At 46.2% G+C, this 13,849-nt stretch overlaps 1 protein-coding gene across 4 annotated transcripts in view; it reads right to left on the bottom strand.

Annotated features, from left to right (window-relative positions):
* Positions 1-13,849, bottom strand: part of MGAT5 (alpha-1,6-mannosylglycoprotein 6-beta-N-acetylglucosaminyltransferase) — a 331,427-nt gene that overhangs the window by 176,628 nt on the left and 140,950 nt on the right. For all 4 annotated transcript variants that reach the window (XM_040971485.1, XM_040971487.1, XM_040971486.1 and 1 more), the window contains one exon: positions 12,327-12,491. In XM_040971485.1, the coding sequence (XP_040827419.1) occupies positions 12,327-12,491 (165 nt within the window). The remainder of the gene's footprint in view (positions 1-12,326; positions 12,492-13,849) is intronic.

The raw sequence follows: 13,849 nt of genomic DNA, 5'->3' as shown, positions 1-13,849 counted from the left end.
TCACCTTCCCGTGAGGCTGTCACTTTCAAATGCTCAGTGGTAAACCTAAATCCCCTCAGTCCCCACCCCACCCTTTTTTTAAAAATCATTCCACTTTCCAAGGTTTTCTTCTTAATGCACAGCTCTGTTATTTCCTAACATCCAGGACCAAAGCAGCCTAGAGGCATGAATATTGCGGTGAACTTAATTCCCAGGTGCTACAGAAGACAGCTGAACATGCCCAGGCTGGCACACACAACCCTGGGCATTCCTGGCCAGCTCAGCTGCCACAAAAGGCTCCTTGCCCTTAGAGAACAAGTGTATCCTGGCACGCACAACACTGGGCCAACAGACATCTTAATCCTCCTGGCACTCCTGGGGCACAGGAGTGGCAATTGATCTTGGGTGGATTTTACTTCCGTCCAACAGAGGCCAGAATGTAAAGGAGGAGGAGACTGGGGCCAGATACATCTCCTGAAGGATAGCCACCTGCCTCCCAGGGCCAGAACCATGGAAAAGAGACAACTGGAACTTCAGCTAGGTGGCTCATTGTGTCAAGATGGTAGGTGCCACTACACACATGGGGGATCCAGATTTTTTATTGGAAAAGCAGATCAGAGAGAGGGCCGCAATAGAGTTCAGCCAATTTGAAGCCAAGAGCCAGGAGCAGCTGGGTTTCCCACATAGGTGCAGGATCCCAAAGCTTTGAACCACCCTCTACTGCTTTCCAGGGCCTAAGTAGAAACCGGATGGGAAGTGGAGCAGCTGGGACACGAACTGGTTCCCAAATGGAATCTCTGCACTTGCAAGGCAAGGATTTAGCCACTAAGTTATCACGCTGGGCCCTTAGAAGATGCATGTGATGAACTGCACATGAGTTTGAATGTTTTGGTATCCAAATCGTTTGTATCTCCAAACATATTTTAAGCAAGTCTTTGGTGGTGGCACCAAACATATCTTTAACAAAAAAGATTTTATTGGAAAGAAAGTTTTACAGACAGATAAAGATAATGCATCTTTTATATTTTAGCAGGGGATATAAGGAGAGAAGGAGACTTCACTTGCCTTGACTATGGGAATCCAAGTACCCCATAGCAGTAGCAGAAACCCAGTAACTTGAACCATCACTGCTATTTTCCAGGGCCTGTATTAGGAGGTGGCAGGCCTCAGGAGCTGGAGCCAGCCAGGAATTGAACCTATTCACTCCCATATGGGACACACAGCATGGCTACTAGAAAAGTCTGCTCCTTCAACTTCTTTTTTTTCCTTTTTCCACTAACTTTTGAAATATCTTCAGTTCAGCTTTTACTAATCTCTTTGCCCCAAGCCAACTACTCTGAAATAAAAATCTTAAATATTTACTCTTCTCTTGCACATCTTACGGTAACGTGTATTGCTCGCATTAACCACACTTAATGAAAGCAATTATCCAGAAGGAACTATTAGCATAGAGTTGAGACAGGTTAATGACTGTCTTCCCTTGAGAGCATAGCACTGGCGCACAGAAGTCCCCCTCCCTACCCTGGAGCAGGTACACAGTGAAGTTAGCACGGTCCCCAGATCTGCTTGAGTGGGTTATGACAGGTGGGATAGGAACCACAGGACTCTGGCAATGTGACAGGTGGAAAAGGGAAGGCCTATACAAGTCCTTGCAGGTCATTTCTCTCTGGATCCCCCAGAAGGCCATTCCCAAGATTAAAGTCAGGCAAAGCCAATAGATTATCTTGGACTAGGGTGATGGCAGCTGAAGGTGCAAGATCGCCAGTGCTACTGTGGGCACTGCCAGAGCTCCCAGTTCTCATCCTACCCTGGACAACAGGTCCCACATTCCAGGCCACACATGGAAGCTTAGCTTCCCACTCACCTCACCTGCACTGTGTGACACATGTCAAACACTGCTCAATCCATACTGGCTGGGCAAAATATGTATCAGCGTGGGCCACACTATGCCTTCGACCACTCCTTTCAAACAGAGGGAAGTGCCAGCAGGTCTCGAGGGCTAAGACAATGCACCAAGATCTCTGCACACTGTCCCCAGCCTGGGGCTGCCAAGTACTTCCAGAAAGCTCTTCCCCAGGTGTTGTTTTCTCCAAAACACTCAGTCCTGGGACTGGGTAATAGAACATAGCCAAGCAACCCTACAACAAGCAATCCTACAAAGCTACAAATCTGGCTCAGGACTCAAAATTGAGGTTGGGATTTTGTTTGTTTAGGATTTATTTACTTAAAGGGCAGAGTGGAAGATGGAAAGGAAGAGCAGAGAGCAAAGGGGCGGGGAGAGGCAGAGGAGTGAGGGTGGGGAACAGACAGACAGGCCTATCTTTGATTCACTAGTTTACTTCCAGAATGCTTACCAAAGCTAGAGCTGAGCCACAGCAAAGGCAGAAGGCCAAGCACTTGGGCCATCATCCACTGCCTCCCAGGGGCATTACAGGAGAGCCCCATCAGAAGCAGGCAGAAGCTAGAATTAAAACAGCCACTTTCCTACGAGATGCAAGACTCCCAAGGAGCAGCCTAACCTACTGCACCACTACATGCCTGGTCCCTTACGTTCAGTTCTTAAGAAGAACAGTGGCCAAAACTTACTGAATTTAAGCATGGCACCCTTAGTGATTAACAAGTATTAATCTACAGTCTTAACAGTAGTATGGCATCAAACTTCTTCACCACTTCCCACATGGGGAAAACAATCAGGTTGATCCAGATCATTGGGCTGGAGGTGGCTCAGCTGCAATTTGAATCCTAGCAGTCAGGGTGCAGGGTCCATGTCTGACCCACAACCCCGCTGCTGTGGGCCAGCCAAGCCCCCTACCTCCACCCCCGCCGCCGTCCTTCGGGCAAGAGAGCATTAACCCAAACCCTTCACCACAAGTTTACTTGTGGCTTTTCCACATAGATCTGTGTCAGGAACCTATCCCCAGATGTGCCAGCGTAATGGGAGAGTTTCCACTGGCAATCAGCGACTCAGAAAGCTCACCACCATGCAACATCAAGACAGCATAAGGCCTGCTAATGATGCAGCTGTCCAAGTTAGACCAGGTACCCCAAAACGCAGCTCAACAGCTTCCCTCAATTCTACACCTGGTGGTACTGATACCTTGATCCACCTGTCCCTGAACAAAAGTGGACCGGGGGCCTATGATCACATTGTGTTTCTGAGACTTGCATAGAAGACACAGATGGGGGCTGCCGTGGTGACTGAACAGGCTCATCATCTGTCTGCTAGTATTGGTATCCCATATGGGCACCTCTCTGTGTCCAGCTGCTCCACTTCCTATCCATTCTCTGCTCCTGGCCTGGGAAAGCTGCAGAGAATGACTCAAGTCCTTAGGACCTTGTACCCACATGAGAACCCAGAAAAGCTTTTGATTCCTGGCTCCAGATTGGCTCAGCTCTGGCTGTGGAGGCCATATTGTGGAGTGAACCAGCAGATTTAAGATCTGTCTCTCCTTCTCTCTGTAAATCTGCTCTTCAAATAAATAAACATATCCTTTTCCATTATGCAGTTTTATAGTTATAGGGCACCCCTCTGTCTCTCCCTTTCCCTCCTCCCCATTCCACCCTCATTTTCCCCTTTATTTTAGAATAGTGTAGTCCTCCAGCTGCAGTCACTACTCCAAAATTCTGCTAAAAGCAAACAAATTTTAAAGGGTGGAGAGGGAGAAGAAAGGGAAAGAGAGAGAGAGAGAGAGGAGGGAGGGAGGGAGAAAGGATTCTTTGCTCTCCCGGATGGTAAGGAAGCTCTGCTACCCCATTCTGACCCTACCCTATTACAACCCTAATTGGAGACCCCTCTTCCCAATTCTGAAAATCAGCAAAGCTATGCAGGCCATCCTGACCTCCCAGGCATTCTCTCTGCATTTCCTGGGATAAGAAGAGAAGGGAGAAACAAAAACAGCAAACAATCGACTTTCATTTAGGTCTCCTAATTTTAGAAGCCATGGATACAGAACGCCAAATGCACAGCTTAAAAGGGCAATCTCATAAAACCTCACAAATCTCCTAACCTTAAAAAAAAGCCCCTTTTCCAAAACAAAACATGGATCAGACAAGTATCCTGCCCTCAATCCCAACAGGTGGATTCCAAAGTTCTTTCCTGGATTTTGAAATCTCAAGCTCTATCTGAATCTACTGCAATGTCATGGCGAACAGGTAGAAAATGAAGAGGCAAAGAGAAGGGACTATCAGTGGAAATGCATATGCCATGTTGGAGCTGCGCTAGGTCTATTGAATCAATAGCATATGTATGCTGATAGCACAACTGTATGCACACACCTCATTAAGCCAAATTAGAGCAAGTGGGATCTGTCGCCTTCTGAGCAAAACAAACATCTAATTTCAGCATGTCCTGTCTCTGATACAAAGCACAACCCCACACAGAGGCCTGTTCCAAGTATCAGAGAAGCCTACACCAGCTCCCAGGAACAGTGCATGCTACTGAGGGTGCTGTAGCTGGCGTGACTCCATCAGAACACCAGGGGAGGAACAGTCCTTCCCAATAAAGATCCAACCACACTCTCTTACCTTATGACATGAAAAGGCCATGCATTCCTGGAAGGGTCAGGCAGGGCTTACGGGTTCCTGACTTTGCCAAAACAGTTCATTCTGAGCAGCTTCTTATGTAGTATGGGTAGCCTGACCTTGGTATAGAATCTTGTTCCTTTTTTTCAAGACGAGCCACCAAGCAATAAAAAAATGCATGATCTCATTTTGGGATTTGTTTCCGAAAAGAATAATCAAGTCTAAGCAATTCTCTTTTAAGCAATAAAGTAGTCAGCTTTCAGGAGGTTTTCGGAAATTCCCAGAATTTCCAGAAAGCTACTCTCACCAGCAAGGTGGAGAAGTGGGAACCCGGAGCAATGGCAACAGGACTTAGTGGTTGCCCTGCCGTGTGCTCAGCAGAAAAACGTAGACACACTGAGGTCCCACAATTGGCCAGGTTGCCAGTGAAGCCCTGGATTCCCAAGAGACATGCAGGACATTGCCTGTGAGGGCTTCATCAGCTGGCCGTGCAGACCAGCACAAATGGGGAACTCCACGGTTGCACGTGAGGGTTACAGCTAACACAAAGCAAGGACCTGGAAAACTTGAGGAGCATAAGTGGCAAAGAAGGCCACCTGGGAAGACACCTTGAGATGAGGCCCAAAGATGGAGTGTGCCAGGTTGTAGACAAACCCTATAAATGTACAAGGGCATGAGTGAAGAGCATAGCACAGGCTGGGTTGGTTCCTGGTGGGGCTTAGGCCCACTCAGCCTCCATAGCGTCTAACATGGGAGCTGCAGGGTGGGCATACGGTCTAACAGTTAAGATGCCAAGATTCGAGTCCTAGCTCTGCTCCCATTCCAGCTTCCTGCTGATGTATACCCTGCAGGTACAAGGGATGGCTCAGGTTCCTATCAGCACATGGGTGACCTGGATGGTGTTTCCAGCTCCTGACTCCTGCCTGTAACCTGCAGTAGCCCCAGGTATCATGAGCATTTGGAGAATGAATCGGCAGATACAAGCTCTTGCTCTTTCACTCTACCTCGGAGCTAAAGACAGACAGACATCTGCTATCAAATGGCAGCAGTCAAGTTTGTGATTCCCACATCTCTGAGGAAACAAAATGCTGAGTCAGGCTTAGGATGGCTCTGGAAATCCAACAGTAGTTGCATATACTTCATCTGTAGCGCCATGGCATCTCAGTGGTGACTCAGGCCCAGTTGAACCAGGCCCAGTCAACCAGGGCATCACTGGGCACTCTCATTGGGTCAGGAAAAGGCACAGAACTGCAGGCCAGCTAATGACATCCCTTCCCCAGAGCAGGGTCAGAACTGCCAGGACAAAGCAGCACTATTTTTTCCAATGGAGCTGAAAACTAAAGCCTGCTGCCTCCTCTGGAAGCCCTCTGCCTTCATCCCACACAAATGGCCTGAACACAGGGCCATACATAAGACAGGAATGCCAAGGATCCTGACAGCATCCTTTGAACGCTACAGTTACATGAACCGCATGCTCTCTTTTTGCCTAGGCTAATACAAACTACATCTTCCACACCTCTTGCAACCAAGAAATTCCTGATAAATACCAGGACTTCCTGAAGAGTTCCCCAGAATTGATAATAAAGGGGCTCCAAAGTACAATTGGGAACAAGTTTTAAGTACTCTAGTGAAATGTTAACAAACATATCTTCCTGTCACCTATGAAGCATTACCCAAGTATTAGCCATTTATTTCCCTATCAGTGGCGATGCTGAGTTACTAGTCCCTGCAATACTGCATTTTGAAACCAATAGCCCTGATGTGGAACTTCCAAACCGTAATTAACAACGGCATGGAAGTTGTGTTCTAGGCACGCACTTGTCTCATTTCACCCTGTCAAGCAGGCACTACCTCCATTTATCCCCATTTTATAGAAGAGGATACTCAGCCACAGGAGCCATGTCCAAAGTCATGTGGCTCTGAAGGGGCATGGCCAGGGTGAACCAGGCCAGTCTGGCTCCACAGATGTCTCAGGGGCCTTCAAATGCCTTTGTTAATCCCACACACGGTGGGGCGCGGGGGGAGTGGAGAGCGGGGAGCGGGAAGCCAAATAGTCTTGTTTCCCCACATTCACATTAACACATGGCTACCATCCTCAACAACTCATTGTCTCTTGTTTGAACTGTGTCCTCAATCCACAAGACATCCACTCATCCTACCTGCTACACCCTTGGGACTCATGCCGACTTATTCCACTCCTCATCCACTGCTCTGCCATCATTTCCTTCATGCCATCGTTCTCCTGGGCCTCATACACATGTCTACTTTTAGCACTTGAATTTTACTTTTAGCAAATGACTTTTTTTTCCCCAGTGTGTATTTATTAAAAAGGAAGAGAGACAGATCTCCCATGTGTTGTTCCACTCTCCAAATGCGCCCAATGACTAGAGCTGGGCCAGGCAAAAGCCAGGAGCCTGTAATTCCATCTGGGTCTCCTACATGAGCAGCAGGAACCCAACTCCTTGAGCCATCTCCTGCTGCTCCCTAGACGGCACCTTAGTAGGAAGCTGTAATCTCAAACAGAATAGGCAATCAAACTCAGGCTCTCCAATGCAGGTGCTTCAATATGGCACGTGGGCATCCCAAGGGGTGTTTTAACTGCTAGGCTAAATGTGAGCCCATTATCTGGAAGGCAGCTATGCTAACCACTACACCACCAACGTGAGCTCATTATCTGAATTCTGACTATTCTCTTTCCAAGCATCTCACCTCCATACAGCCTTTAACTATTCCCTGAAAACATTCTCTTCCACCTAAACCTATCCTCAGCCACCAGAGCCTGGAGGACCAGCCACAAACTCCTTAGTTTGATACTGAATGTGCTTCACCAACCCTCCAACCCACCTCTCCAGCCTCAACTCATTCAAGTGTGCTCCAAGCAGTCCGTGGAGGACACATTTCATGCTGTCAAGCAGATCTTCAAGACCTGTTTTGTTTTCTGTTACTTCCTTCATTTACCCTCTCATATTGTGATTATATACACTTGGTTTCAAACAAATAGAATTTCTTCTAGAACATTCTGCAACTTCAATCCATTCAGAATTCTTTGTTCCAAAATCATCCTAGATGAGTGGCTCTTTCATGAGATGAAAGCATCTTCTGGATAAGCAAGGTGATAGATACACACACCGCCAAAAATGCACTGATTACAGGCCAGAAGAAAATACTCTTAAGGTCAGGATCCCAAAATAGTTTTCTGGGAGTTCACAAAATCTCTTTCCTTGGAGGTCTCAAAGACCAGTTGCAAGCTAAGCTCAGCTGCTGGGTGTTGCAGGGGGAGTTAGCCCATATACAGCTTTGCCCACAAGAAGGGAAAGAAAGCTACCGCAGGTCTCAGCAGACCAAGCAGAAGCTCTCGGCATTACTCTGCGGGAGATATCCCTGTGCCCAGACCACAGGAGGCAGAACTAGCTGGCATCTCATTCCAACAATTCCTCGCACATCCATGGTTTCTCACCAGCATGTGAACGGATGGCGGGACTGGCTAGGTTTTCATGGTAAGGCCTGTCCTGTATGTTGGAGGACACCTGGCAGCAATCCTGGCCTTCAACTGTTAAGACAGAAATAGTACCTCTCCAGCTGTGACAAGCAGAATTGTCCCTAGACATTGCTAAGTGTTCCCTGGGGGACAAAGTCATCTGGAATTCAGTCATTGCTACATATATACACACTCACACAGCTTTATGAGTCAGAATGACCCCTGCTCCCTGTATTTTCTACCATGATAAAAACCAAAACACTCTTGACCACAGGAAGTGAAAAACACACCAACAAGGATGTGCATGCCCTGTGAGGATGCAAAGAATTGAGGCCAGCATGGCAGCACAGCAAGTTAAGCCGCTGCCTGCAAAGACACCAGCTGACACAAATGCTGGTTCCAGCCCCAGCTGTTCTGCTTCCAGGCCAGACAGATCCCTGCTGATGCACCTGAGAAGGCTCTCCCAGACAGCCCAGGGACTGCCCACATGGGAGTCGGGGCTGGACATCCAGTCTCCTGGTTTTGGCCCTACACCAGTCCCTGTGACTGACCTTTTGGGGAATGAATCAGCACTTGAGAACTCATTCTTCTGTTACTCAGCCTTTCAAAGAGAAAATAAATCTTAAAATTAGACACAAGAGGAACTGTTTCTACACAATATTAAAATATTTTGTTGCCTTTGTAAAGAACAAAACAGAAAGCAGTACAATAAACATATTTATTTCTTGTTCCAACATGGTTACACTCTGCCATCTCATTCCTCTCCTGTTTCTTGGCAGTGTCTGACCTCAGGTCCCACTGCAAGCCACCTGCTGAGCCACTGGCTAGACTGGGAGCCTACCCTTCAGGTACAGCATTAATAACAGGTCGACACAAACAAGGAAACTGCACAGGTGCCACTTAATTTCAAGGTCCATTAGCAGCACAAAGGGGAGAAAATTACACTTCCAAATGCAAGCCCTGGAACTCAGCAGGGACATTTTTCATTTTCAATTTTCAGATGCTAAGCATAATAATTACTGTGGTTGTTTTTAAGAGCAGCACCCAAGTTCAAATACACTGCACTTCAACCCCCAGTATGGGAAGATACTGCATGCTGCAATTGGTATTTGAAAATTTGAGGCCTGCTGAACATGCTTGCAATTTGGACTACACACTGAAAAACACTACTTCAGCTTTGTCTGCACCTTCAGTCCCATGCCGGTGTTTCCCAACTGACCTCGTAATTTTAAGTGATCACAATAAACTATATCTGATGCCACTCTGACATTTGGCCGACAGTCCACATGAGCCAACCAGCTGATACCAAGCAACAACAACGGGCTATTGAGAAAAAAGTAACACACATACACATATACACACTCCCCTATAGAAAGCTAAGCAATGTTCCTGTCCTTCCCAAGACCACATTCTAGACTTAGAAGGATCACAATCTGTGGAAGTTCGGCTCTGTAGAAGCTCAGAATAGCTAACGAGAAGGGGAGTCCTGCTACTTCTGGGCCATCTGCCAGATCTGAGAAAGGGAAACAACGTACCAAGTCCTCCAAGATACAAAAGGAGGGGAGAAAACTGTAAGGAGAAACACCTCGTGGTAGTGAAAGCAGAGACCAGTCCTGCCCGTGGAACACCATCCGCCCAAGCAGCATCTGTGCTGCAGCTGCCACCGGCAAGGCTTTAAATTCGACCCTGAAGGCAGCACAACGACCATGCAGACCCAGTTGCAGTCTTCAGAAACTTCCATTCTCACATAGCTGTACCTCTTCCCTTTTTGCACACAGCAGATGCGTGAGCCCACCCTACTCACTCCACTTGGCCAGTTAAGGAATCAAAACTAAAGAGAGACAGATTTTTATTTAATTTTCATATTTATACATATTTTAGTAGAAGATCCTTAAATTAGGTAACTGACAAGGGAGCAGTGGAGCCTATTCAGACAGTCAACCTAGACAGGTTATTTGACTACTGATTGGTGGAAGGAAGGCGGCTTTTTAAATATGCTTTACCATTCTTATGAATTCCCCTTCCTCTTCCACATGATGAAATAGAACTCAAAAAATGCTGTTTAATCTGATTTCTAATTTTTAATAAATTTCATTTCCCTCTGAATTCTTCAAGATACACTCCATCTCACATAATAAAAGAGCCCCAGAGTGATAAATTTGGAAAGAAATGCCACTTGGGATTAAGGCGACACAGAACACAGTTATGTAAAAGAAAGGAAAGGGTACACACAGGCGCCTTTGGCTGGCCCCTTTGGATTACTCACAAGGAATGCAGCTTCCACGGCAGCGGCTTTCAAGGCAGTTTGTAGCTAAGCAGAAGATACATCAGCAAGCAATAAGACACAACAGTAAGTACTCAGAAACATCAGTGAGCAATGAGACACCGGAGTAAGCAGCGCCGACACACCAGGGAGGACATTTCTGAGCAATTACCACATGTCTTAATGCACGGAGGGAGAAAGGAACAATCTCACTCAGCTAGGATTGGAACCTCATAAAAATGAACTCTGTCACAACTCAGGAACTATTCCTGAGATGACAAGAGGGCCCCAAGGACCAACTGCAAGGCCATGGATCAGGATGAGGGCAGACAAAGCAATGAGGGCTGCTCCTGAACGAGAACTATCAATTTAGCCTCACATCCTTCTTGTTGGCACCCTCGTCCATGGATGTGGCTGAGTTAAAAAGGGAGGATGCACAGCATATCTAAATCCACTGTGGTCAAAGCAGTGTGTTGGAGAGGGAAGTGGGGGAACACACACAGTGAGGAGGTGAGAGAATATACTCCAGGGGTATTTTCTAGCCAAGTCAATCTGGCTCTATACACAGGGCTTGTATCTCTCCTCTCTCTTTTTAAAGGCAGCTCTTAAGTCCTCCCATGTCATTCCAGAAGATCAGTCCAGGATCCAGGGCCCTACACCTTACAGCCCAGGGTGGAAAGTCTCTCCAGGATTCAGGCACATGAACAGGATGGCCTGAAGCAGCAGGATCCCAGACAGCAAAGGACACAATGGCTTTGGGATAGAGGCAATGGGGGCAGTGAAGTTAAAGGCATCATACCCCATTCCACACTCCAGAAATATGATATCGCAGAACTACAATGAAATCAAACTGGATCCTCCCACCAGGATTTTGTACCAGTGGGGGAGTGAAGGCTGGGGAGGCATGGCTTCCACTTATTAATAAGTAGCTCAGCACAGTGGGAGGTTTCCTTGTCTAATTACAGAAGCTGCTGGAAACTGCAAGGAAGATGGGATTTATAGCCCAGATGACACTGCTCCTGTGCTGTAATTAAAAGTTATTTTTAATACCTTTGTTTGGCTGGATACTTTGGATTATTCAAAATATTATTTTGTAATGGAAGACTTGCTACAAGAACATAACCAAAAAGTTGATACAACTCACTTGCATTAAGTAAAACAACTAAAGGCTTTGAACTGGGAGGTAGCAAAGAAAACTAATCTCTTCCACTAAGGTTTCTTTAATCAGAAAGAGCAAGAGAGAACAAAAAGCACTGAGAAGTTTATGAAGAGAGTTTGCAAAGACTTCAGAGTAACTCGGGCTACCTACTTCATGCATGAGCTGAAGACAGGCTACCACCCACCAGCAGTACAGACGGCTTGCTCATAACCACTTGCCCAAAGCATCTACCCCTCATCCTAACTTGGGGTCTCCTGGAATTGTGGTTACCAGAATAAAGATTGCTCAAGCACAAGGCCCAAGGCAGCAGCATGATGGGGATGCGAGCTCAATGTGAAACGCTGGCAACAAGCTGTGTATGTCTGGGGTGTGGTTTTAAAATCATTTCCCTTCTTGCTTCCAGTGATGTGGTTTCAAGAAGAATTGGGCAGCACTGAATTGCATCATGAAGTCCACACTTAACTACTACATTCAGCCTGATACAGGAACCATCCATGCCCTACGTGCCAAATCCATACATGTAACTCTCCATGGAAATACTGTAGGTACTTCAATAGGGAAGGGAATCAAACGTTAGGGATTGTCCGATGGGAAGCGGAAAGAAATTCTAACAGGCAAGGGATTCTCAGATCACCTCAGTATTTCATTTAATCCATGCTACCAATCTGCATTTTAAGTAAATGCCAGGAGCTCACCACAGGCCAATGTGTCAGAGCAAACCACTGGATATTACACACAGTGATGAGACTATAAAAATGTCATAACACATGCTATTCAAAAACAATCTTAACAAAACTTGTTTTTACAATGACTTCACTAGCATAGCAATTTGTATTACTCCAGTAAGAACCACTATGTTTTTTGAACCTTTTCCTCATTCAAAGCAAGACACAACCCCATGTCCGCTATGGGATGGTCATTCTTACCTGCCACATTAATTTTCTCAAGTGCTACCAAACTGGGAACGGCTGTTGTGGAGTTGGTGGAATTTGTTCCTGTGCCATTGACAACGAGATTGTCCACCTTCGACTCCAGCTTGCCAATGCGCTGCAAGATATTATCCAGTAATACAGCCAGAGTTTTCTTCAGATCTGGAAGAGAAAATGCGAACCAGTTTACACTTCCTTGACCTCTGCTTAAGACATGGACATCCAAATTTCTCCATGTTTTTGAGGTAGTCCCTCAAAATCCCAACAAACCACATCTTGGAGATGACACAGACCATATTCAACCCACCAAGACCACATTAAACAAATTTGCCAGTTTCAGAATGCAAGTTTGGCTGAGAATCACATTATAAAATTATTTCCAGCTTCAAGGCCCACAGGGAAAACTCAGCTACATTGCATCCTACCACTGTGCTGTTTTAAATTCCTCTTCCTTACAACACAACACTATGGTTACCAATATACACAATGACAATCCAGATGTTCAACAGGGTCTCACCGTAGCATCTGGCACAACTCCATGGCTACTTTTTGGTAGTGTGTACTTGTACTCAGCCTGCCCCAATTTTTTTTTCAAGGGTTTATTTCTGTTGGTTACATGTGACAGTACTTAATAAAAGGTACAATTGCAGATATTCAGGCATATTAGATAAGCCAGAGTTGACTTAAATCAGATTTGGCGGGGCGGGGGGTGGGCAAGGGAACACACTTAGAATAAGAACTAGGGTCATTTATTCACAACATTTATAAAATGTCCATAGCATGCCTAGCATCGCTCTGGATGCCAAGGCAAACTGTCTCATGTAGCGTACATCTAAGCACTGACTCTGCTTTCTTACACATTCAAGAGTGGCACATCTCTTTGGCTCATTCACAGGAATACCATCCCATACAAGCAGCTGTACTTGTGAACAGGATTTGGGTGGCCTCCCCAAAGTTTGCAAAACAGTTTAGGGGACTTCAAGCTTATGTTATACGTTGACATGAAAGGCTGGATCCTCAAAATCTTATTAAATGGATGAAGAGTGGACTTGATCCACCCATGGAACTTTCAAAGTAGACCTATAAAGTCCTTAGGGCATCAGGGCCCTGCACTCAGGGGGTAGTTCTCATAAGACAGGTGGCATCTACAACGTGAGTTAAGCCCATCCCTTCCTTATAAACATACTCCTTTTCCCTCTCTCTACTTCCTGGCAGGCCACTTGACTCTCCCACCCCCCTGCCTTTTTGGCATTGCTATCTGCTATCCTCGCCGGACACCATATTCAGAAGGCCACCTCATCTCATACTGGAACCTCCAGCTGAATCATTCTCTTCTCTTCATACAGCTAGTTGCCTCAAGTATTTCACAGCAGTGAAAAACAGCTCATTAACACACAGCATGTGGCAGCTTTGTGCACAAGAGTCCCCACAGGCTGATAAAGAGATGAACTTAAGACTCTTCTGGAGCCTCGCACAGAAAGCGAGGCTCTAGTTTGATGAACATTCTGATGAAAAGAGGA

Source organism: Ochotona curzoniae, unplaced genomic scaffold (genome assembly GCF_017591425.1).
Source record: "Ochotona curzoniae isolate NIBS_2020 unplaced genomic scaffold, NIBS_Ocur_1.0 contig_2210, whole genome shotgun sequence".
Lineage (NCBI taxonomy): Eukaryota > Metazoa > Chordata > Mammalia > Lagomorpha > Ochotonidae > Ochotona > Ochotona curzoniae.
Note: the sequence above shows the minus strand (reverse complement) of the source record. Positions and strands in the feature narration are given on the sequence as shown.